This window comes from Erithacus rubecula (genome assembly GCF_903797595.1).
Source record: "Erithacus rubecula genome assembly, chromosome: 2".
Taxonomy (NCBI): Eukaryota; Metazoa; Chordata; class Aves; order Passeriformes; family Muscicapidae; genus Erithacus; species Erithacus rubecula.
Genome location: NC_136685.1, coordinates 37,542,762 through 37,567,889, shown reverse-complemented (window position 1 = coordinate 37,567,889; position 25,128 = coordinate 37,542,762). Strand labels below are relative to the sequence as shown.

Genomic DNA, 25,128 nt, shown 5'->3' with positions numbered 1-25,128 from the left:
GCCCCATGCTGCACAGCCTTACCTTCAAGCAGCTGAAGAGCACTTGGCTTAAAGCATTCCTTAGATGTGCTCTTAAAAGGCCAAAGTTGTACTTCAGGAGCACACACTAATTTAAAATGGAATTGGCAGCTACTTGCTACAGTGAGATTTCCCAGCGAGTGACTCTCCTGGATGCTCTGAGCAGTTTTTTACACAGAATATTGAAAATGAATTGCAGCAAAAAACCTCTTAACTCCCTATACTTACCAAAGGCATTTTTCCCCACTCCCTCTCTTCCAATAGACTTTTTTTTCCCAGTGTTTCTGTTTACCCCCTCAGGGAAATCAAAAGTGAATGTGTGCCTTTGTTCTTTTTTCTTGCTCCATCTGATATCACATTAGCTCTGAGTCACCTGCATTGTCCCGAGCTCTCAGTCTGATCTTGTCTAGGAATTGTACTCATTAACTCAGGTGAAACTTCCCTTTACAAAGACATCCCTAACATGATGTACAGAGTACAGAGTCAAGGTCAGGTTGCTTAACATATGCATTTGTTCAGCTGTTTTTGAATTTCCTCCTGCAAATGTGAGCTTGGGGACTGAATGAGTAAGCTCAATGCTCTTAGAGATCATAAATAGAATAACTAGATGTAAGGTTCTAGCATCTGCAAAACTGGGTTTTCAGCCTTAAGATTTCTTTGCTGTTGTTTTAAAGACTTTTTAAATGTTAGCTATTACAAATAAAAAAGATAGGATGTGTTACATTATTTGAGAAATACTTAAATACATATAAATGGTAGCTGTACTATAAAATGCGTGGAAAATAATAAAGTTAAGACTGCAAATGAAAGTTGTTACTTCTTGATGGCTCTAAATTATGATATATATCATAAGAAAAATTGTCTCTTTTGCTCAAACTGAAAACCTGAAGAACTTTTTTTTGTATACAATGCATTTATTATTCAGTGGAATTGGAATTTGACTTGCACTTTTGTGTTAGGAGTGATGTCTTGCTTAATAGATGATGGACAGAACCTGTCTCAAACTGAGTTGAATTGGGCCATCAGGTAGCTCAAAATTTTTAAATATGTTACAAACTATATGACCACAGAACCTGGTTCTTTCTAAAGATGTAGTTTAAAAGGTTGATGTAACAATTGTAGTTTCTAAAATACTACAGTAATGACATATCATTTGTCAAGTTCTTGGAGGGTTTCATCAAAACAAAAATTTCATTGTGTTCGCATTATGAACATTCCCTTGCAGGTGGAAAACTCTTCGCAAGAAATATTTTGCCTGAGCCAAGATACCGTAAGTGATGGCAAAGAGCCTGGTTAAAAACGTAAAAAAAGCAGATGAGGGCTTTAGCAGCAATAAAAGAAAACACAGTGTAAGCTCATCTGAAGGAACCACATGGCCTTATGGCAATAAAGGCAATGGAAAAGGAGGAACTGAAAATTTTCTCTTGCAAGTTAAGGCATCACTGTTTTTTTAATGTTTGAATTATCTGAACAATCTCCAAGTATTACTTCATGGCAATCCAGTCTAATGGTGAGAAGGGATGGAACATCTAGGTAAGAAAAATGCAGAGTATTCCTATGTCCACACACTAAGTCAATGTTATTATGGCTGATTCCCTTTCTTTTCAGTGTACTTTACAATTTTTCTATATATCAAATATTTTCCTGCATGGTATTCAGTCTGTCCAGGCTGATTTCTGTTTGCTTGGTGCTTGCTGAATACTCTGAATGAATAATCTGGACTCTTTAAATAAATCTAATTGCATTATTTATTATCTTTTTGAGTGGACAACTAATTCTGCACTTAACCTCTGAGATGCAGAACTCGAGTGGATGCTGTCTTGGCCTCCACAGAGGCCAACATTGTCTTCTCTTTCTCCTTTTGCAGTGTGACTACCACAATGAAAGTTCTGTCCCCTTAATCCCTTTAAAGAAGAGACCTTTTCTACAGGATATGTCCTCTTGAAACACAGGTGAGGAGGGAGGTTTATAAAATGCAGTTATACACCACAAGTAGAAGCCAAAAGGCAATAACAGGGATGCTGTTTGTCTGAATTATGTCTCAATAATTGCATTGCTCCTCAGTTAAATAATTTTCTTACCCATTTTTCATCATCTTTTTTCCCATCAAATTACAAGTATGATATATGAGTGTAAAATAGCCCTAAGATTGCCCTGGCATACTACAATTCTTTCCCCAGCTGAAAGATTCCATCCTGGATAACATTCACAAATTGTCTTTCCATCCTGCACCCACTCACTTCAATTTTAACATAAATCTCCAAGGTAAAATCATCTTAAACACTCTTTGAAATACACCCTGCACAGTGTTAGGGGTAATTTCCTCTGCTCTGAAATCATATGCATCTTCTATTCATTCATCCAGGCAGCAGAGTGGACACTTTTCTTGGCTTTTCTGCCTTATAATCCAAATCTTGTGGCAAATCTTCTAGTGAAAGGAAATTGGAGAATGGAAGAATACAGTGCTCAGAGTCACTTTTCTCAAGAACTAGAAAAGGGTTCAGGCAGATACAGTTTAATACTGCAATGCCTTGAACTTCCACACTTGGAGGCAAGTGTAATATTTGTGCTGAGGAGTGCACTGTGCTACTGAGAAGGGGAGAATTTGGAGATGGGTTTGCAATACAAAATCCCTTGAATGAATTGGACATCTAGATGTGTACTAGAGGGATTTACACTTAGCAGCTGAAACAATTTGGTGCTTAAATCAGTCCGGAGCAGGGGCACTCTACAATTGCATTTTGCTTACAAGTAGGCATTTTCAGATGACAGGTGTCATGTCTCTTAAACTGGAATATGGTCCTGAAGCACAGCCCCTGACTTTGGCCACCAAATAAGGAGTTAAGTGACCTTTCCTTCCTAGCATGTGAAGGATACATGACTGTAGAGTACAGCACTCAGAATTAGTAAGGTTGGAAAAGACCTTTGAGAGCATCAAATCCGAGTATGAGGAAGTGTTTTCAGAGAGACCTAGCTGATAAACCAACAAAATCATTGTGGAAAGATGTTGGTGAAACAACTTGTATTTTTTTCCCCTGTTGCATTTTGTCAGCCAAGAATATGAAAGAAATGGAGGATGAAAGGCTTGTGTGTTTTCCACATCTCACCAGTGTAGAGCTTTGCTGTTACAACATTCACCTAAGGAAGAGTGTTCTAGAGGAATCCTGCCAACATGCTCAACTGTAGATACTCATTAAATATAATGTTTGACCTGGAGTTAATTGAAAAGATAAGAAGTGAATTCTTCCTGTGTGGAGGAGGCATAAAGCCAGAATAGGTATTGTTGCCTTAAAACACTCATTTTCAAAACAGAATATTCACCTATGAAGCTTGAATTTAGACTCAGAAATTATTATTTTTTTCCATTTGAACCTCCTGAATGTTCACTTAAACTAAGCAGAATTACTCATGACCTTAGCATTGAACACAAAAATGTATTTGTATGGTCATGGACACGAAGCAAGCTATATCTAGGGTTCCTGTCTGGGTTAGTAGAAACTTGTCTCCCTTATCTGCCAACTCATATACACAAACAGCATGGCTACTTTGGTTCCAAATTACAAATTAGCTGCTTCTGATCTGATGGGAAAGCTCTCTTCTCTTTGGGAAAGAACTTTGAAAACCTCACAAATCTTTTAAAACTTTCTCTAGCTTCATCTGAGAAAGCCTGTTTGTCGTGGATGCATGCACTAGGTAAGTTGTTCTCATGGGAATCAGGCAGCATCACTTTCTAGAATGGAACTAGTCTCTTAAGACCTCAGAGACTTCCTGCATTATAGTGATGCTTGTTGATAATTTCTTTCTGAGTTCATATATGCACAAAACCACCAGTAAGTATCTAAATAGAACTGGAAAATAGATAAAGATTTACAGTTGTTCTGTTACAAAGAACTACATAATTGTCTTTACTAAGAGCTAAAATGTTTCACAACTATTTAACATTTTATCTCCTTTTGCTGGCTGTATATTCAGGTCATATATAGAATTATCTAATTAAAAAAATTATTGAAGTGAATGTCTAGTCTTTTTATAACAAAAATCTGCTGCTTCAGCCTCAAGTAGTTTCTCTTCCTGCATCGTTAAGTTGATTGACAGCCCATCCACTTTGTTCATCAAAAGAGTTGAGAAAGCTCTTTCCACCACAAGTTCTTCTCTGTTACTTTTAAAACATCAGATAACTTCCTTTATCTTTGGAGATGAAATGGCATTCACTGTATCTCAGATTTGGGGTTTTTTTGTGTTTGTTATCCATTAGTTATCTTAATTTGACTTTTTTTGTCAGTTTTCTGTGTCTTTTTCATTGTCCCAATTTAATCTGATCTTGGTGATGCTTTTTTTTCCTAGAAGTGATTTTTTGCTATTTCTTAGTTGACAATATAATTTTTCTTGAACTATTTCTTATGCTCTTATCAAACTAGCTATGATATAAATCTATTCCACTCACAAAAATGGCAGTTAGTAGTTTATTAATTGACCTATATCAAGACTCAAACCAGATTTTAATATAATTTGCAATATAAGCAAAACATTTTGCATTGAACTAGAATTACTCTTTCTCCAAAATTCAAAATATTCTAAGGATGTTGGTACCCCTTATTGTACTAACTTTCTAGAGGAGCTATAAAAGTAATTTACATTAATGTGTTTTGATAATTCTACTGAGCTGTTACTCATGTGTAAAGAATTAAGCACATGCAAAAGCATTACACAGGAATAATTTTAAGATAATGATCATCTCTGGGTAGTTATTTAGAGAATATTGTACTGAAGCAATTTGGATTCAAGTGTCCCATTTTTGGTTTGAAAAAGGCAAGACTAAGACACATGCACATGATTCATCATACCTACATATGCGTACAAAATTTTTGGTGCCTCAATCTAAAAAAAGTGAATATGGACAGCTGTAATGTGGGATAATAGCACAGTAGCCTGGCCAATAAATAAAAAAAAAAAAAAAAAAAAAAAAAAAGTTATTTTCTTCTGGAAGTTCTGCTTGATTGAAAAGTTCATGATCAATTCCCAAATCAAGATTTATATTTTCCCTAGCATTTATGTCTGTATCCTGTGTCCTTTGGAGACAGAGTAGCTATGTGTAGGTAAATATGAGAGAGCAGAACAGGCTTAATAAAAATCAACAACGGTTTTGTTTGAATAAAGATTGCATGATCAGTTTTTTTTACTAGCAGGCTGGCAAGTGTCCAAGGCTACAGGTCCTTAGAGGGAAAAAATACACAAAGAAGGAACACAAGCTGAGATTTAGGGTAAAATATTTTACAATATGAGAACTCTTGTCTTGGGAATATATAGCAACTTTATATTTTTGCTGTATTTCTGCAGTGCTAGATAGTACAAGCCTGACCTGTGCTGGCCCTAGAATTTCCATCAGTATGTATTAGGGCAAACTATATACCTTGGAGCTATTCCCTGCTTGCTCTTTCCAGTTGTTATTCCTAAAACTGACACACATGAGTTGGCAATATTAGAACTAGCACAAGATAAGTGACTTTTTGCTGCATTTCCCCCTCATCCACTTAAGAAGATTAAGTGATGTAGCATAGATTTTATGTGCAGAAGACTTCCTTTCCAGAGAATTATAAAATATTTTAATCCATTTGTATAGAATTTTTCTCTGAAGTGAAATGTCCTTAATGTTGCAAATGGCCAGTTCTAACCAGCTCATTTTTGTCCTTTTGTTGGTGTGTCCTTCACACAGGAGTGATTTATGCCACCAAAAGAGTGTTACAGCTAATGTAGAATTTAACATTTATCTAATCAAAATAGTTGCATTGCAAAAATGTTTTTTTTCCTCTGCACAGGAATTAAAATATCCAGCCACTATGAAAGCTGAATAAGAATCTGTTCAGCTTCCTACTGATACTACTTTAGTACCAAAGAAGGCACTATTGCCTTATAGAAGAATCCAAATTCAAATAAAGGAATGGAATGGATAAGGGAGATTTTCCACAATTAAAACAAACAAACAAAATTAAAACAAAAACCAAACACCACACCAAATGATTCTTTGCCCAATCTTTTGGGCAAAGAACCACATTTGTATTTCATTTTCATCTGGTGACAGAGGATGGGAAAAGAAATAGCAAAAGAAATCAATAAATATATAAATAACTTTACATTTAAGTTAAAATATTTTTTTTTAAATCATTGACTCACTTTTAAATAATGCAAAATAATTAAGACATCAGTTACAAGAAAAATAAGTAAACATTCCTACGATTCAGGTTTGCAGTTCCAACAAAGAACAGCACTTCTCTGTGTCTACCAACTCTTTCTGAGACAGAATGCTTGGTTTAAAATAAAATTATGAAATACACTTTTAAAAAATGTAGTTAGTTTGTTATAATAATCTCTTCTGTTGTTTATAGTTAATCTCAGTTTATATTTAGCTAGTTTATAGATAATCTGTTGGTTTATAGATAATCCATAACTTTAAGGTCTCCAGTATTCATGGTATACTGTTAAAATGCAAATTAATCATCTAAAGTGTTCAGTAGATGCATGAAATGCTGGTTGGGACCTCTCTGAAGTCACACCACTCGAGTCTCATTATTTTCATAAACCAAGATTATCCCTTTACACTTGGGCCGGAAGTTAAGAGAAAGTTAAAAACCAAAACAAAGCCTAATTTCATTACTATCAGTGTGTATTTTCCTGCAGACTTGAGTGAGAAAAATCTTTTGTATTATCTACTAAACCATCAGCTACCTTTAAGCTACTGAAAGTTGATCAGATGGAAAAAAATCACTGCAGAGACTAAGCATGGCCAGAATCAACCCTGTGACAACCATTGCCCCATTTTCACCAAAGTTCTTAACAATTTAAAAGACTTATTTTCTTGGAAGTGCATCTGTTAATTTTTTTCTTAGTGATCCAAAGCTTGTAAGAGAAAATGGTTTGCCTGATTTAAATTAGTTTTGCATTAATTTCTTTGTAATGATAATGGTTGAAGAAAAGAAAAAAATCGAAAGCCATATTATGGTGAGCAATTCTTTTGTGGAAGCACATCATGAAGGTGATTGTCTCTTTAGTATCATAGTCCTTCTCTTCAGTACCATATTCTTTTATTTTTTTTGTTCAGACTGAGTCTTTTTTTTATCTTTAGCAAATATAAGTCAAGATAAATATGGAGTTCAGACTAACATAATTATTATCGCTTTCTCTAAAAACTGTTAAACAATGAGACCCTGAGCTTTCATGCATACTTTTGATTATTGGCACATCTATGCTTTAGTGCTAGAAAGATGGATGAACTCTTTTGCATTGCTAAGAGCCCCCTTGATTTTAGTGAGTTAAACCAAGCCTATGAGCATGCCTTTGCAGGATCAAAGCTTAGCTGCTTCAAATGCCAAGCTTCAGAAAAAAATGACATACCTAGGTCAAATTTATTTTCTGTTTTAATAATCTGTTTCTGTAATTGCTTTTGTTAAGTGATCTGTTCTTCATCCTACCTTCTGTAATTCTATGTGTAGTTCAAACCTATACTTATGTAGCAATTTATCAAAATAAAATTGAAGCTAGCTATGCTTTTGACAAAAAAACCCCCATAGAATAAATAGAGTAAGTAAAACCTTTTTCAGGAAAAATAAAGTCAAACCAACAGGTCAGGTAAAAATTCATAAAAACAGAGACTTATTTAAGCACACACACACAAGAAATATTAGAATGAGACTGGAAAGGCAAAAATAATTTTTGTTTTTCTTGCAGATTAGGTGCCTATGAATTGCACAAAAAAGATTACGCAGATATTTCAATTTAAAGCATAAAATAGCTATTTGTCAAAGCCTGAAATAGGCTGGACATAACTGGACACTAAATAAGTAATGGGAAAGTAAGACATGCAGGGGAAAAGTTTCTGTGTTTCTCTGACAGAGTTTAAAAGTGCAGGCAACTCAATGAGACTTATGTGATTTATATTTCAAATTATTTGCACGACTCTCACCACATGACTGTTTTACCTCTGCAGATTTCCCTTCCTTTCATTTAGATCTACTTTGTGCTTTCATACCATACTGGTTTGCTAGGTGGAAAAGTAACATAAATGTCTTTAAAACTGATTTTCTGACTTGGAAGTTTTGCTTTGTGGACAGAAGGCAAAGTAGTGAGATTTTATGTCAAGCACTCATGAATCAATTTGACCAGGCATGTCTGTGGTGGAAGTTAAGCTGCTGATTAGCTATAGATAGAAGTGAGCTTTATTGGATGACATAGCATCTAATATCTTAGAAATCACCAGATTATGGAATGACTATAACAATAGTAGGTGAATTAATCTTGTCTTTGTTTATTCCCATCTGCCTTCAACTTGATTATTTACCTAGAAAACATTATGCACAAGAGAGATGGTCTTTGTGCTTTTTACTCTGGCTATCATAAATAACATGGGCTTTAGCAATTGGAAGTTGACTTTTAGGCCACTGCTTTACTTCTTACTTTTTTCTTCAGAACATGGTGAAAAATCCTGAGTAATGGTACTGATTGCTTTTGATTTAATATTTCTTCTGGAGTATGTGAGCTAAGTACTTTATATCCTTCCTCAGGTCTTGTCTCCTGGTTTTGGCCCGCTAAGGACTCTTCCAGATGGTGAATAACCATAAGGAAAGGCAAAATATAATCAGAGAAAAACTGCAGACTGAGGCTGAGTGGGAGCAGTATGGTTTTGTGTCTCTAATGATTTTTCAGCTATGCTCCACATGCTGAAACTACCTGATCATCCACAATATTCTTATTCTTCTGTTGCTATCTTCCTGGTACTGAAATTAGCATTACTTTTTTTCCCCAGTAGTTCAACTGACTAGCAATTAAATACAACTAAAGATATTTGCTTACTTTATAATTTATCTGTGGAACTGGGCTGTCTTATAATTTGTTTCATCCTGTGCATTATAATCTCTTTTATAAAATGCAGTGTGGAGGAAAACTTGAGCTGCTGCTGAAGAATTCAGCTGGGCAGCTGCAATTAATGTAAGTAGAAGTCAAAGAGCTTGATCCTTTTAAAGTTTGTTTGCATTAAAATATTTAAATATTCTAAACATTCTGTAAGAAAACTGAATACTTCCAATGGACTTCCATGTCAAAAATTTACCAGTATTTAGACATTTTGATGCCAACCCTATATGTTCACTTGCTTCACCTCTATAAAGTGAAAATAACTTCCTTTTTTATCGGGTTTGTTCTATTGGCCAAAAAAGTCTTCATCCTTATTATAGCAGTGTCTTTTGAACAGCTGAGCCTTTATTTTTGCCATTCATTGGGAATTTTCAAACTTTTGTGATCAGTGAGGCAAGGTGCTTTGGGAAAACCAGTATGGGATTGTGCAATTAAAGTATGACACACACATTCACATGAGGGTAGACTGATAGTGACAAACCTTGACTCTGACACTCCCCAGCTCTGTGTTTTGGCTTTCCAACCCAAGTAACATTCTTCAATCCATTTTCTGTGGGTGGAGAATTGGCTTATGTGAATTAACATTTGTAGGAAGTGTGGTTCAAATAAACAAAAGAATAGTCTGAACTAAATTCAAGTATTGCACAACTTTCCAAATAATGTGAATTCATTGTACCTAAATTATATGAGTAACTTTTCCTACTTTGCTTTCAGGAAGCATTGATTTGACATCATCATGTTATTCTGTATTTTTTCATGCCTCTGAGGAAACTCCTCTGCTCTTTACCATAGCATGTAATTATTTATCTTCCTCCCAGGTAAGTTTACCTACAGTATCTATATCTTCAATCTGCAGGTAAAGGAAAGAGACTTAATTGGATTTCCAAGTTAGTCTACAGTAGAATAGTATTTGAACATTGTAGTTTAAAAACAGACCAATAGCAGCTTTGGAGGGATTCTTATATGCTTTTACTCAGCTACACTAGTTTCTCATAGAAAAGAGACTGTTTGTTGAAACTTTTCTGAAGTAAAAAATGTACTCCTAAAAATACCTGTGGAAACTAGATCCTAGGAAACATTTAATCTCCCATTTCTTTTTCAGTTCTGCCAATCTATCTATCCTGCATTGAGGAAGCTGAGACCTCAACTCTTGCTCAGTTCTCACAGCTTAGCCCCAGCCTGATGAACATGAACTCGGTATGAGTTCATCAGCAAAGAACAGCATGAATAGGATGGGATTTTTTGACTTCTACAATTCTGAGATTACATTTGAGCCTACAACTTTCTGATTAAAATGAAATAGGAAAACAAAGGCCCACAGGCAATTGCACATATAAAGCCAATCTAGTGAGTCATAAAAAGATGACATATTTACCATAAATTTAACACGGTATGAAACAAGCTGCAGATATTGGTCTCAGTGAACAAAGATCCATCTTTTTCTTAGCATCTGCACCTGTACATTTCTAAAGCAGCAATGCCATAATGAGGACAAAGGTGGCTGCCATCTGTTCTATTTTATGAAGATTATTTGTTGCTCTTGTGATTTTGGAAAGTTTCCAGTAAACATTCCAGCAAATTTGAGCATAGAAATAGTCAGGTATGAGGCATATAACCATTATGGTATCTGACATGCTATAAAACATGAAGCAATGAGGAAACACAAAGGAGAAGATAAAAATTGAGCACCAAACATAAGGAAACAGATCTAAAGGTTATTTGATTTTTAAAAAAAATTTGCTTAAATTTAACAATTTGATGCATAAAAAAATAGAGGAATATTAAGGCTGTGATTTCAAACACTTAAAAGCATTAAATATGATGTTGAACTCATCATCTACTGCATAGAGATTCCTTGTGGCTTTATGAGAAGCTGTCCTGGCTGAGAGGAACTCAGGTGACTGGGAGGTGTGGAGCTTGTGGCAAAGATGTAAAGGTATCAATGGCGTATGTAAAATGGATAGCAGCAAACAGCTCTAAAGGAGGAGTACAAGGATGACACTTTAAACTAGGAAGAAATTATTGTAAAATCATTATGTTTGGTAGAAGAATTGAGAAGTTAACACATGGCATTTTTTTTTTTTCCTTTTGTGAGGCACTGCATAAAAGTCATCTTTACTGTATTCATTTGAGTGCCTAAGAATGTCCTGTAGTCACTATGGACTAATGAGGAAAACTTTCTGTCATCTGCTCAAAGCTGCAGCAGGAACAGTCTCAGATTTTCCTATACGATGTCTTGTAGAATAAAATGCAAGTAGATTTAGAAAAATATTGCTGTGACGAGAAGATTCTTATTAAGAGGAAAGGTGCTTTGAACAAAACAGAAACTATCTGTTCCGATTTCTATTCGAAACCTTGACCTTTTTTGATCACAGAGAAAACTTAAATGAAGCTGGATCATCTAAAGATGATAAACAACCTTGAATTTTTTTCAATTTAACTTTTATTTAATTTTTTTAGTTTTATTTTATAAAACATTAATTGTAAATATATTAAATTAAAAAAAAAAAAAAAAAGGAAAATTCCATCCACTCACCCAAACCTGAATGCAAAAAAAAGTCTCAGGTTTCTTTTTCGGTTTGTTTGAGTATTTGGCTTAGCATTAGATGTTTATCTAGGTTCTCTAGAATCTGATATAGAGCTACTGCAAAATTCAGGTTAGACTGTTCAAGGCAAAATCAACTCTGCTATCTCAGCTCTTGATCTCTGTAACTTTGCTTACTGTTGCAATGTTCGCCTGAGCTGCTATTAACATGTTTGACCAGTCAACAAACAAATAAAGCAAATATAAAGTGTTTACTTTGAAAAGAAAATTACAAGGCTGAGATCCATAGTGAAGAGAATAGAAGCTGCCAGGGTTACCAGAGAACTAAAGAAATATGTTCCAGTTCAGTATTTGTTTAGAGTTTTCTCAGACTATGGTAGTCACAAATAAACTGAACTAAAGTAAAATAACATGGACTGTTTATGTAAAGGCATCATCAGATGGAAAAAAAAAAAAATAAATATTACAATGTCTCTTAGTAGCAGTTGTGGGAGGACACAGTCCTGGACAGGAAGGCTTCAGAGGATACTGATGAAAACAGACTAAGGCCATGAAATAAATGGAAACAAAGTGATAGAGTCCTGAAGGCATTGATTTATGAGAGAGTTCAAAAAGCTAAAAGAAATCTGTAGGTAATCAGTGACTGAGGATGAAAGATGACAATGAATATGGGCATGCTTTATAGTCATGCAGGGAAATGTTGCTGGAATAATAGGGCGTTTGGGGATTGGTAGCCCAGTGATCTGATTCCAAGATGATCTGGTAAAAGAGCTCAGTAGGCTGACTAAAATTTGAAAGCAATGGTAATAGAAAAGGCAAATTGAATACAGATGATAGAGAACACTGCTAGATTTTTATTTCAGTAGCATGTTCATGTTAAACGAGCTGGGAGAAAGAATTGGCCATGCTGACTCCTATAGTGACTGTCCTCAGGCTGTATCCTTTTCTCTTTTTCCATGGCTATCTCTTTGACACTGGGCAAGGAAAATGTAAAGATCACGTGTGTTTATGGTGCTAAGCAGCTTATGGGGCAGGATATTAATTCAGTCTAAATTCAGTGCATGGGGCTGTGGAAAGTGTTGAACCTTGCTCACTCTGAGCTGTGACTGACTGATCTGCCATTGTGTGAGGACAGGTGACTGACCTCTCACCCTACTGACCACAGACACACTGCCATCCAATTGGAAAGAAACTCTTTTGTTGACCTGAAATGAAATATATTAATCTTGATATATGAATATAAAATGAAATACTGAAGAAATTACTTGGCGTGTGGTTTGATGAAAAAGTTTTAATACCAGCTTCCAAAAGGGCACTCCTTAGTTTACCATATGAATTGTTTGAATGGTACATCTGGAAGGGAAGAAAGCCAGAAGGGATGTGTTTACTTTTTTCTCTCTTTTTTTTTTTTTTTTTTTTTTTTTTTTTTTTTTTTTTTTTTTTTTTTTTTTTTTTTTTTTTATGAGAAGAAAATCCCTATATACTCCAATGAAGGAAAAAAGAACATGTCAATGAATGGATCTGTCTGTTGAAGACAATCCTTGCCCTAGGATTTCTGGCACTTAAAAACCAATGAGTGGTATTTTTGATATCAAGAAAGAATGAAAAAGGTATTATTTGAAGATTTGAACAAGCTTGGTACTGCTTTCAACAAAGGTGGTTTAGACCATGTGTTCTTCTAAAGAAGCCCTATTCAGAAGAAAAGAAAATGCAAAGAAATGTCCACCAAAAAATGACCATTTCAGTAAAAAATGGGTTAGTTTGGACTAAGAATGGCTTAGCTTTCATGAACTTCCTGTTAGGTTGACTTGTGAATGACCATCTCACATAAGCTTTTGTCTTTAGTTAACTAAGATGTTTCTTGGTGGCCAGTGTTTTTGGTAAGAAATTTTTTTGCCTTGGTGACCAAGTAAGTAGGTAGGGGCTAATGGCCAGGGCTGTGATTCAGAGTGATTTAAGCAGGCTGGAGGAATGGCACAGAAGAAAGACTGCAAATTTCACCAACAAATGCCAAGTCTTGCACCTTGTGATGACTGGGGAACTGGTCTGTAAAGGAACTGAAGATCTTGGCAGACTGGAAACTGAATGTGAGCAATTACTGTGCCCTGGCAGGAAAGGCCAGCAGCATCTGGGGATCCAGCCAATAGATCAAGAGAATTTATTAACAACCACTGTTCAGAGCCCAGATCACACCTAGACCCTGTGGCAAGGTACCTCTCCCCCAGTACAAGACTGATAAACTGGGTCAGTTCAGTGAAGAACCACCAAGATGCTCGTGGGGCTGGAGCATGACCTGTGAGGAGGAGCTGAGGGACTTAGAGCCTGGAGAAGAGGTGGCTTTGGGGACACTTATCAGCTCTTCAAACCTACAAGGTGGTCCCTAAGAAAAATAAGCCATGATCCTCTCTAGGGGTACATGGAGAGAGAACAAGACATGATGGACATAAACTCTAAAAAATGGGGAAAATTTTTTATTCTGAAGACAGTCAAGCTGCTCAGAGATATCAAGTAGTCTCTGTCCTTGGAGGATTACAAGACTCAGCTGGACAAACCTGAGCACCTGGTCTGACCTCACATCTGAGACCACTTTGAGCAGGACATTGGACTAGAAATGCTGCAAGGTCCACTCCTGTCTGAATTATTCTCAGATTCTTACTGAATGGCACTGCCAGCTCAGTTGGGTGATCTTGCATGGTCTAGGAAACCACAATCTATTGAAGGCTTTAAATGAGAATACTACATTGAACTGTAATCAGAGAGGACTGTAGCTAACAAACTTACTGGAGCACTAGGTTTAATGCCCAAATCTGTTTAAATGTGTCACAGACTTCGTAAATACTTCAGTACCACCTACTTACAGGAAAAAAAAGAAAGAGTAAGCCAATTTCTGTGCACAGTTGCAGTGACTTAAGTGTTTGATTTTTCACATTTTTCCATCCTTTTTCATCCTTTCAGATGAGTACATTCACTGATGTCCTATAACACTAACAAATAAAATATAATGATTCAGTGCTCAATCAAGGGAAAATGAACTGCATATGGAACTCTTATAGCTCTCTTCTTGTTTACCTGTATAATTTATAAAATCTATAAAAATCCCCAAAGAAAAAGTCTTAGCAGAAAGAAAACACAAAAGCTTTTTAATGGATTGAATCCCAGAACAAGATGAATTGCATTATTCAATTTATTATTTAATCAAGGAATACAGAATTCTAGATATGCTACCAAAACATTTTTAAAAGCAAGTTAATAATGCTCAAGTGACTGTCAACACAGCAGCACTATCCTTAGGCTCCGTTTTAAGTCTAATTTATTTAATCCAAAAAGCCAGCCATGCAAGGTAGTCTTTTCTAGTTTAAATGAAGATTTGGATGTAAAGAAACTACATACTAAAGAAACTATAAATGTTAACTTTTTTTTCCTTGATTTACCATTCAAAAATTATTTCAAACAGAAAGACATCAATTTTATCCTATAACGACCTTTGTCAAGGTTATCAATTTTGTACCTAGTAGACTGATTTTTTTCCTGGTTATATTCTCTGCTGAAAAAATATTATTTGTGAAATTAAAGGCACTTATGATATATCTGGAAAATTTACTTTTAAAATCTGTACACACTATCTATATAATTACACATTATTATAACAAAGCTTATAAAGTTTTTATGAACTGTATTAACTTTGAGTGGATGCATGTTTCCATTTATGTTTGTTGTGCTGGGTCACGAGTCTCCATACTACTAATAAATGTAGTTTAAAATTATCTTTTTTGTCTATTAATTTTCCTTTTACCTTCTAAATACTTCCATTCTGTCTTTCTTCCTCATTCTACATTTTGGAAGTTCTCCAAGTTGTCTCTATGCTTGAAGTGAATATTTCTTCTCTAATTATTCTCTAACTCCCTGCTTCCTTCTCCTTTCTTGTTACACATTTGTCTCCCTTTTTATTCCAATCCATTACTTGAAATTTGTTACTCTTAAAAGAGGATCTCATGGAAACTGTAAGAGCTCATGAGACAGAATAGCATGGGACAGAAGCACACAATGCATTGAAAGAGGAATGGAAAAAGTTCAGTTTGGGAGGGTGGCAGTCCTCACTGTCCCTTAGATATCAAGAGTCCAAGAGTGATAGATGAAAGAGCTGTGCAATTAAACATCATCAGCAAAGAGCAGCTGTTGTGGTGGCCATGTTCAAGACAAGGAGGAGAAAGGCAATGCAATATCACAACAAAAGAGATTACATATATATATATACACATACACATGCTCTATCATTACTCCTATATTTCCCTTCTTTGTGTTTCTTATTTCAGAACTGGAAAATTTATATTATTCCTTTCAATGTATTTTGATATTAGAATTGATCGCTTTTTAAACACTGTCGCCATTAACAGCTGCATGCTTTCACCATTGTCTGCATAATTAAGAAACTACTGTGATTATCCTAAAGTAATGAGAAACGTGCAAATTAAATTGGCTGTGGAAGGTGTTAAAAATTTCTGATTGGGGAATGCATCCCCTTGGAATATGAAATCATAAAAATACACAAATCAGAGCACTGCCTAGTTTCATCCTAAGAACAAGAGTGGAATTCTTTGCAAGTTACACAAAAAGCCAGATATCGAACTATTTTCAGAAATCACACTAAAACTGTGATTCTGGAATTATATTCAAATACAAGAGTATATACGTTTTATCAGTAGAGTTTTTATATACATATATATATATAATTACAGCAGAAGAGTAATCTCCTGGGCTGTAAAATGACAAAAGGCATCACTTTTCTGAGACTGAAATTAATTTTTTATCAAATTAAAGAATTCAAATGGAAATATCTATATTTTTAAAGTTGAGGAGTTTCCCAGCTATATACTTTGGGATCAAAACAAACAAAAATCCATTAAGCAATTAAGGATAATGTGCATAAATGTCACAACTAATGAAGATATTTGACAAAAAACTATAAAAATTTACTAATATTAAGTCAGTATAGAAAGAACTGATTTTTTTTTTTTCTAGGGAGTGTGAAAAAAAAAGATACTTTTTATGAGGACTTAAAGTGCTTATATGTCACATACAAAATATTACAGAAATACTGTATGCTTTCTGTTGAAAGCATTGAAATAAACCAAGCTAGAGAAACATAGATTTTATTGGTCTGCATTAGTCACTATGTGTGATTTGTCCCAGACTGGTGGTTTCTAAAATAGTGACCTGCTGTAATTTTAAAACATGATGTGTCTTCCAAGTTTAATGTTCAGGCAAAAAATAAATTAAATCTTTGTGCCAGTTTGCTAGAATAGGTGATCATGCCCTGCTGCCATGGGTGTAATATAAACCCTTATGTCTGATGATCTTGTATTAGCCCAGCTCCCCAGGAGAATTTGGGATCATGCTTCAACAAAAAAAGTGACAGGCACATATCTGAAAGAAAGAAACACTGCCCAATAGAGGTACACCTTTTAGACTATATGATACTGAAATTTCACAACAGGAATATAATTGGTTTTAAAAAAAGAACAACATGAGAGGGTGTGGGATAATATACTGTGAACAGAAGGCTTTTTAAACATAAAATTCTCAGAATAATGAGAAAGTTACAGTTCAGAAAGGAGGAACACAATACAGCACCACAGAGACATTTGCAAACAACTGCCCTGCACAGAAGATCTTAACCATATATGCTATTCAGCTCTTGTTTTTAAGATCTCTAACAGTCATATTTTACTTTTTTCATTCATTAATATTCTAAGAACATCTTCAAAGAAGAGAAAGATGAGACATCAATATGTACCGTCATACACAAATCATCCCAGACTCCAAATAGCTTTTTTACTTTCAGTTTTTTCATTTGTGCATTGGGTTCTGATATTCTGACAGGGGCTACTACTGATGTGATGGTCCAAAATATCTGTTTCCCTTTCTGTCCTTATGTTTCTTCCCTCAAAGTCACTAGGGATAACATAGATTTTTGGCAATGCAGAGGAGGGGGCAGGTCCTGTCCCTCTGAATAAGAGATTTTGGCAGAGAATCTTCAGTGATTATCCATGCCAATAAAAACCAGGCAAAGAAAAGGGAGGACTCATTTGTTGTGTGACCTAACACATATTTTACTAAAATAAAAATTACTCCTTGAAATTGTATTTCCAACACATTGTGGAGTATGTGCAGGCACAGGTAATTGAATTAGCATTTTCTGATCCCTAAAGGGAAAATTCTCCATGATATGAAGCAGTATTTCAAAAGTGCTTTTAAAATTTGAATTGTTTTCTTGGAGTTAGATGCTAACATTCTCACTGTGGCCTCTGAAGTGCCATAATTTGTATCTTCATTTGTAAGAGCACATGCCATTTCCCAGATAAAATGCTATGATACCTGCAACTCTGCTAGATGACCTTCTAATTATATAATTTGTTTTTCTTAGTTCATTTTTTCCCACTTTTTAGGATAATGCTGTCTTTCATTATTCAAAGTATATTTGATATTAAGCCACATTTTTTGTGATTTATGTTGATCATTCTTTTATGCAGTCATCCCTTTGTTCTCCTTACTCTCTTTCAGAGATTGTCAGTGTCATTACACCATTAGCAGAAAATATTTTTCTTCAGGAGTAAATCCCTATCTGATTTTTAACTCATTGGTATAGTATTTGATAACCCTTTTTTTTTGTATTTCTCAAATCCTAAATATGGTTTCTTTTTTTGTTTACTATCTATTCTCTAGACTGAAAATATTAGATGATACTTTCTCCAAGTCCTCAATTAATATTATTAAACTATTTAATGAGTGAAAAGTATTTTGAAATACATCCCTAGCATGAGACACATAATTAGAGGAATTAAAAAAAGAGAAAGTGCATTTTTGCCTTTACAAGCTAAACATGTTTGTGTTTCCAGTTGCAAAAACTTAATTAGCATTGTAATTTGTTTCCAAGTAATGATCAAATATTTGTGCTGAACCATGAAGATCCTCACTCAAAGAAAATATACCAAATTTTGCTACATGTATAAGACTGAAGAATGAAGGCAGAAGGATGGTACAGTAAAAGTAGAGAAGTTCCCTGTATAACAGGGTCATATTTTATCACAACTGTGTCAATATTTGAAAGGATAGATCCAAATCAGGTTTATTTATTATGCCACCTAGATAAATAGATACAACATATCTAAGCTGATAAATGACTGATAAGATTCTTGCAGACATCACAGCAGAACAGGCTGATCAGAAGGGATTTAAAGGAGAGAGTAGGAGCCCTGTAGGTGTTTTAGAATGGTGTAAAAGGAGATCGTAAAGGAAAGAAAGGGTCATGGGACAATTGAGAGGAACTTGAGGATAAAATACCCACCTTGAAGCAGCTGAGGTGCCTGCAGTGTGCCAACAGAAATACCACTACAATGTGCACCTGAAGGATTGGCTAGTAAAATGGACAGAGTGCACATCTGCACACTCCTAATGGCAGTGAAAATGAGCACAAACTTTGGGAATTCAAAGAGCAATCAGAACTGAAGGAGTAACAATAAATACAGTGACAAGCAATCTGTTAGACAAAACCAGAAAGAAATGAAAAGACAGAGTATTATTTAATTTTCATGTTTTAAAAAGAAAGCTGTGTCAAGGAAAATAGCTTCTAGAGAAGATAAGTTTATTTCCAAACATATTGCTCTCTGTAGCTAAAGTGTGCTGTCATATAGATACTCGGTACAGCTCTATGTAGTGACATGGAGCTGTGCTTCACTTTCAGACTGATTATTGAGATTATTCACAGAAATAGCCTGCTAGGAACGTAATAAAATTGAAACAAGTGACTGGCTGCAGGATGAAGGTGAAATAGTGTCTGATATAATGTTTGATTTGAGGATTCTTATTCAAAAGCAAAGCATTACAAGACTACACAAATCTTGCAATGTAGTTATTCTGGCATGTATGAGTAGTTTTCAGTGTATGGAATCCTTACAACTGTAATATTTAATTTCAAATAATTTAGTTTCTTTTTCTAAGAGGTCACTAACTAAAAAAGCACAGAAAGAAAAGACTTCATCTAGGCCAATCCTATTTCCTAAAAGAATAAGGGTCTGTGCTCTTTCAGGTCAAAATCCTCAGCTTGTGAAGGCAAATAAGCATTTTCATACCCGTCTGGACTCTGCTTTGCTGCTATAAGGAGAATGAATTTATTCCCCTGCCCAGTAAGTGAATCCCAGGTGTGGAGTGAATGCCTGGTCTCTGTCCCCACCCTTCTGTGCACCTGCCACAAAACTTTGGTTCAGCAAGTAAGACCTATTAATTGAAATACCACTGTCAAATAATTCAAGAGAAAATTTTCATTTCTTATAAATTGCCAAAATTCTATTTCCTCTTTAAGTCTAATTCTGGACCATAACATGTCACAAGGACTGAGCAAGTTACTCAGCACTTAATCATTAAGTGTAAATTCTCTCAAGTGCCTAGATAATGAGTTTAGTAAAAACAAGTAAAGGTATATCTAGAAAGAGGTTCAATTTAAGCTGAGTTTTATGGATATGATCTCATGAATATGAATATGGTCTCTTGGCCAATTTGCATGTGGGTAATTCCTGTCATATTGCTTTTGCAATTGAACTGGAAAAGACAGGTTTCCTTTTTCACTTCTTAACATCTCTATTTTGCTGCCATGTGTCATCAATCTGTTGCTGCATTTTGACTCCAAAATGATCTTCTTTTATTTTTTGTGACTTCATTTAACATAGTGCTCATTAAATAAGGGGCCAATCCTTCAATTCATATCTGTACTTTTATTTTATTCACGTCTATGTTCTTTACTAATTCAGGCTATTCATTCATAAGAGCTAGGTTGCAAAAATAACCTTTGTAATTTAAAGTACTTTCAGATGAAACAGGAATTAATGTTCTATAGTAGATTTCTAGGAATTCTGCTAGGCAATGTCTTGCCTCTTTTTAACCAGTGCTATAGGGTTTAGAGATAGATTCTAGGAACTTTTTTCTTTTTACTTCTTTTTTTTTTTTTTTAACAATACATCTGTATTTCTCAGTTAGGTGCTTTCTCCAGATCTCACAGAGGCTTATTTGAGCCTCAAAACAGGAAAACATGAAGCCTCAAGACTTTTCATGAGGTTTCTAAGTAGCAACAGTAATAATTATGGCAGGTCTTATTTTTTATTCCATTTTTATTGTATAATGCAGGATACAATGCCAGTCTGGTAATCTCAGGATTGTTCTCACTATATCTCGTGCAACCACTCACAAATCTGCTAAGTTGGTATAAAAACATCAGAGCCATGGTGGTTTATGTCCATTTTTTTTTTTCTTTTTTCTTTTTTCTTTTTTTTTTTTTTTTTTTTTTTTTTTTTCCCCACTTTGCAGTGGTAAATACTTGGTAATAAAGGTGAGAAGTGAAGAAGACCTTCCCTTCAGACAGTTTAATTTTGTACCAAAACTGAAGTTCTATAAGTTAAGTGCCTAATACCCACTAAGCCAAATGCCAACTAAATTCTGTGTGCTGGCTGAAATATCAGAAATTAATTCCATTTGGCTTAGAATGCAAAATAAAACTTAAAAGAAACAGAGCTCCTTTATAATGGAGCTCCTTTATAATTCCAATTATTGGGAATTATTTTGTACTTGTTGTCAGACAGGCTCACTTAACTATTCAAAAAGCTTTGCAGTTTTCATCCTGCATCAGGAGAAAAAGCTTGAACAGTGAAAGGGTCAAGAAGAGAAGGAAGTGCATTAGTTGAACATGCCAAAGGCTAACCAACAGAGAGAGAAACCACTCAGCCTTTAAAATTAAATCACTCTGTGTGTGTGTGTGTGCTGTGTATTCTATATTCAGTGCTGTTCTTTTTAATGTTATTGAAGTTCTTTTCCAGTTCAGAGCCAACAGCTATAAATGTAACTGATCTGGATTAATTTACACTGCATTTTGTAACATTTATTTTGACAAATACATTTTTTATTAAAATAATCTATTTCAACATATAATTATCAGCCACAACTTTCTTCTGCAGTATTATCAGCAAATTTCAAATAAACTAATTGCATGAGAAATAAATAAAATTTAAGTTCTAAATAAGTATAATATAAGCTCTACATCTGTAAAACTTAGAGATCAATATTTCTGAGGCTGTGGAATGCTCTAGTTGTATGAATATGATGTGAATTAAGTTACAGCTATGACTGATGCACTAAAATGCATTATTTATTATTTCATCTCAGTCTCATTGAAATCTTTGGCTTGTTCTCTTGTTTAAGTTGAATTCTCCTTTCCCCCCAATTACTAACTGACACAGCCTACAAAATTGCTTTTAGGATACTCTGAGGCAAATCTTCTTTTGCTTCAGTAGACATGGTGAATTTCTAGCAGTGTTAAAATAATACATTTGTTTAAGACCTTCACTTTCTGAACTGATCTCTTTTATGCTTGAGATATACTCTTTCTAAATATGTGTACTGAAAAAAGACATGAATATGAAACCAAAGTATGTGTGCTGTTAGGTACCATTATAATAGAAAAGGTGATCTGAGTTTGAATGTGAGATACTAGGATGTGTCCATAATTCTCCATTTTTGGGTGTTTTCTGAATCCTTGAGCCATGTATAATTTCCACAGTATTTGTACTGGGAAGTATAAGAGCTGAAGGCCATGAAATATGGAAGTTAATAAGGTTCTGTTGCTATGCTGTGTTCTGCCATGCTGCACTATGCTGAACGCACTGCTTTGTTTTGGATGCTGTCTGCTGCTAGTACTGGTAGATAAACAAGCTGCCCTTACACACTATCTCAGCACCAGGAAAGTCTAGAAGAACGAGCTCTAAATTTAGTATAGGAGATTAATGAATGCAGCTGATGGACTGGACTAGTATTTCTTATGTTAGAATAATATTTGGCAGTGTACATGTAAACATACATCCATGGCTTCACCAAAGTCTTATGTTAGGATACAGTAGTGCTTCAAAAAATTTGAAAGCCAGCTTCTGACTGCTGAGTATGTATAAATGCTAAGTCTTAAAACACCATTAGTCAAGATTTAATGTCTTTTTCTCATTTTTCAAAAATTATGAGCTGCAACTGATCAGTAATACTTAGAATTTTGTATTCTGCCATTGAAAAATCAAACCAGTGTAAAATAATTTTTACATCCTGTTCACAATAAAACTAGTGCAAATATGTACAGAGAGAATAAAAAACCCCCCTATAATTCCAAGGTAAAAATGTTTTGCTCTTGAAACAAAAGAGGAAGCTCTTTTTTAACAGATTTGGATTCAATATTTTTAAATAAGAAAATAATGAATTTTTAGAAGCAAAATTGGTGAAATAATGCATTTAATTCTGCTTGCTTTTTTCCAATAAGTGATCTTCAACCTGTAATGAAACTTCTGGTCAGAGCCACAAGCATGACCAGATTCCTCCTGTGTAAATTACCTTTAACACGGGATTGGAGAGAGATAAGGTCAGATATTGAAGGCTCAGTTCAAGCATTTAATTAAAGAAAGATGGCTGATGGCAATGAATTTAAGGTCATACTTGGAGATCAAAACCCAAGTCAGAGCCTGAGCATGACTTATGCCACGTGGCCATGGACAAACCTATTTCTCCTGAAGTGGGGTAGATTTATCAATACAGCTGGCTGAATTGACTCTGTGTGTTTTGCCTGACTCCAAACCATGTTTCAACATTTCTTAGCTTCAAAGAAAATTAAGGCAGGGGACATGTTGGAAACTAATGTTTGATGATAATAGTGCCTTGCTTGTTTTGCTAATGCTGATGTAGCCCTAGTGTCCTACATTCCAGTCTTCCCTTCATTTTCAGGGCTATAATTTTCAGAAGTTCAGCAAAATGTAAATATTTCTAGTCAACAGAAAAGGGCATTAGAAGATCAGCCCAACCTTTCAGTACAATCACTCTGAATCCCTGAGTACAAAGGCACTGGCCACAAAGCATCTGAAGCAGGTGAGAGGAATTGTTATGTTCATTTTGACCAAAGTAAGGTCAGTACTGAGAAAGGCCTCAGCTCATTTTTTGACAGAAGTTATAGAGAAATCTGTGGCAAGTCATCAAGCATCAGTGTGACTCACCTCTCTCCTTTATTTAGTGGTCTTGCTATGATGCTTTAAATAGCAGAGAATACCCCAAGGTGTTTTTCCTTTCCTGATTTGCAGTGATGGGTACTCAGGCTCTTGGCTAACATGGATGCTCTGATGCTTTTCATTCCCATTCTTGCTTGTAGGAGCAGGGAACCTCTGCAGATGGCCACCCTACAGCACTAGGGTGCATATGCTGTTTTCTTCTTTGAGTACCAGGGTCTTCATTACCAAGCACTCAGGACTGAAATTACTTTAAGCTTTAAGGCTTTAAAGGTTTAAAGTGATCTTGAATTATAAGTTTTAAAATTTTATTTCTATATATAAAATTATATAATAATATTTCATTAAGCTTTTATATATAATAAAAATTTAAATATAATAAATTATAAGGTTTAAGCTGATGCTCCTGCTGATTTTAGTGCTCTTGCTCATAGTGAGATGTCATTTTCTAATTAGGCTTTATGTACTACTTTTAGAGATATGACCACATCTGAAGTTGATTCTTTAGACTGGGTATCAAAATATAATCAAATTATTGAAGTGTGTGTGCATTTTGGTTGTACAACATTTAAAATATTTCCTTAATAATAAGTATTCTTTCTGTGAAGATGTTTTCTTATTTTTTATTTCTTCCAAGAGGAATTTGTTTTGATCTTTTCAAGACATTCAGCAAGTTGCACAAATTTCAGGTTTTAAATTGCTCAATACACTTGATAGCAACAGATCACAGAAGATATCTCTTTGATTCTATTTTTCTTCCCAAATAATTATTCTAGATGCTAAGTAGCATTACAACTGCCAAAGAAACTTAGAGGAAATTCAGAATAATCAATCAGATAATATTCTCAAGCTTATTTTTTTTAAATTTAGTCCTTTCAATTCGAACTATACAGGTTCATAATGAACCAGAACAAAGAAAAAAATGTTGCTTTTTTTTCAGTACATATTGTGGAATTTACAATTAAATGAAGGCAAAAGGATGCTGTTCAACTGTTCATGAAAAGATGAGCTACGTCTCACTCTGGCAGTTTAAAGGCATATCACTCTACATAGACAGTAACAGCACAGAATGATACAATGCTTTGTAATCCTTAGAAGAAAACCTGTCATCTTGTACTATAGCAAAGTATATTATTAAGAATCATTTAATCTACACATTGCTGATACAATGATGCAGAATGAGGCTGTAGCATTTTACGTACATGTCTATAAATCGTGGCTGAATTGTCAGTTCCTTTAAGATGGAAAGGATTTTGGTGGGCTTGATATAACTGTACATCATGATAAGAAATGAATCCCTTTCACGTAATTCCCATGCATGTACAAGATCCTTTCACTCAGCTGTTTGAGAAACTTTTTTGTAAGGTACAAAACATGAAAAGATATCAACTTAGGTATGTAGCCTAGACATTCAATTTTTGAAATAAAATATTTAAATGAGATTGGGAGAGGAAAAGTTTTTCCCATGCAACAAAATTATGTCACAGACAGTTATGAGATATTCCTTCCATCCTCCTGTCTGCTTTTATCTCAGGATCATGGAACAATTTATATATCCATATCTATATATCTGTGTCTATCTAT

The 25,128-nt window shown here is 34.8% G+C and overlaps 1 protein-coding gene across 3 annotated transcripts in view; it reads right to left on the bottom strand.

Annotated features, from left to right (window-relative positions):
- Window positions 1-25,128, bottom strand: part of FUT9 (fucosyltransferase 9) — a 94,605-nt gene that overhangs the window by 27,334 nt on the left and 42,143 nt on the right. The window contains exon 1 of one of the 3 annotated variants that reach the window (XM_079298794.1): window positions 9,404-9,472. The exons of the other annotated variants lie outside the window; for them this stretch is intronic. Within the exon in view, the coding sequence (XP_079154920.1) occupies window positions 9,404-9,457 (54 nt within the window). The 5' untranslated portion in view covers window positions 9,458-9,472. Of the gene's footprint in view, window positions 1-9,403; window positions 9,473-25,128 lie in introns of those variants that run through there. 3 annotated transcript variants of the gene reach the window in all.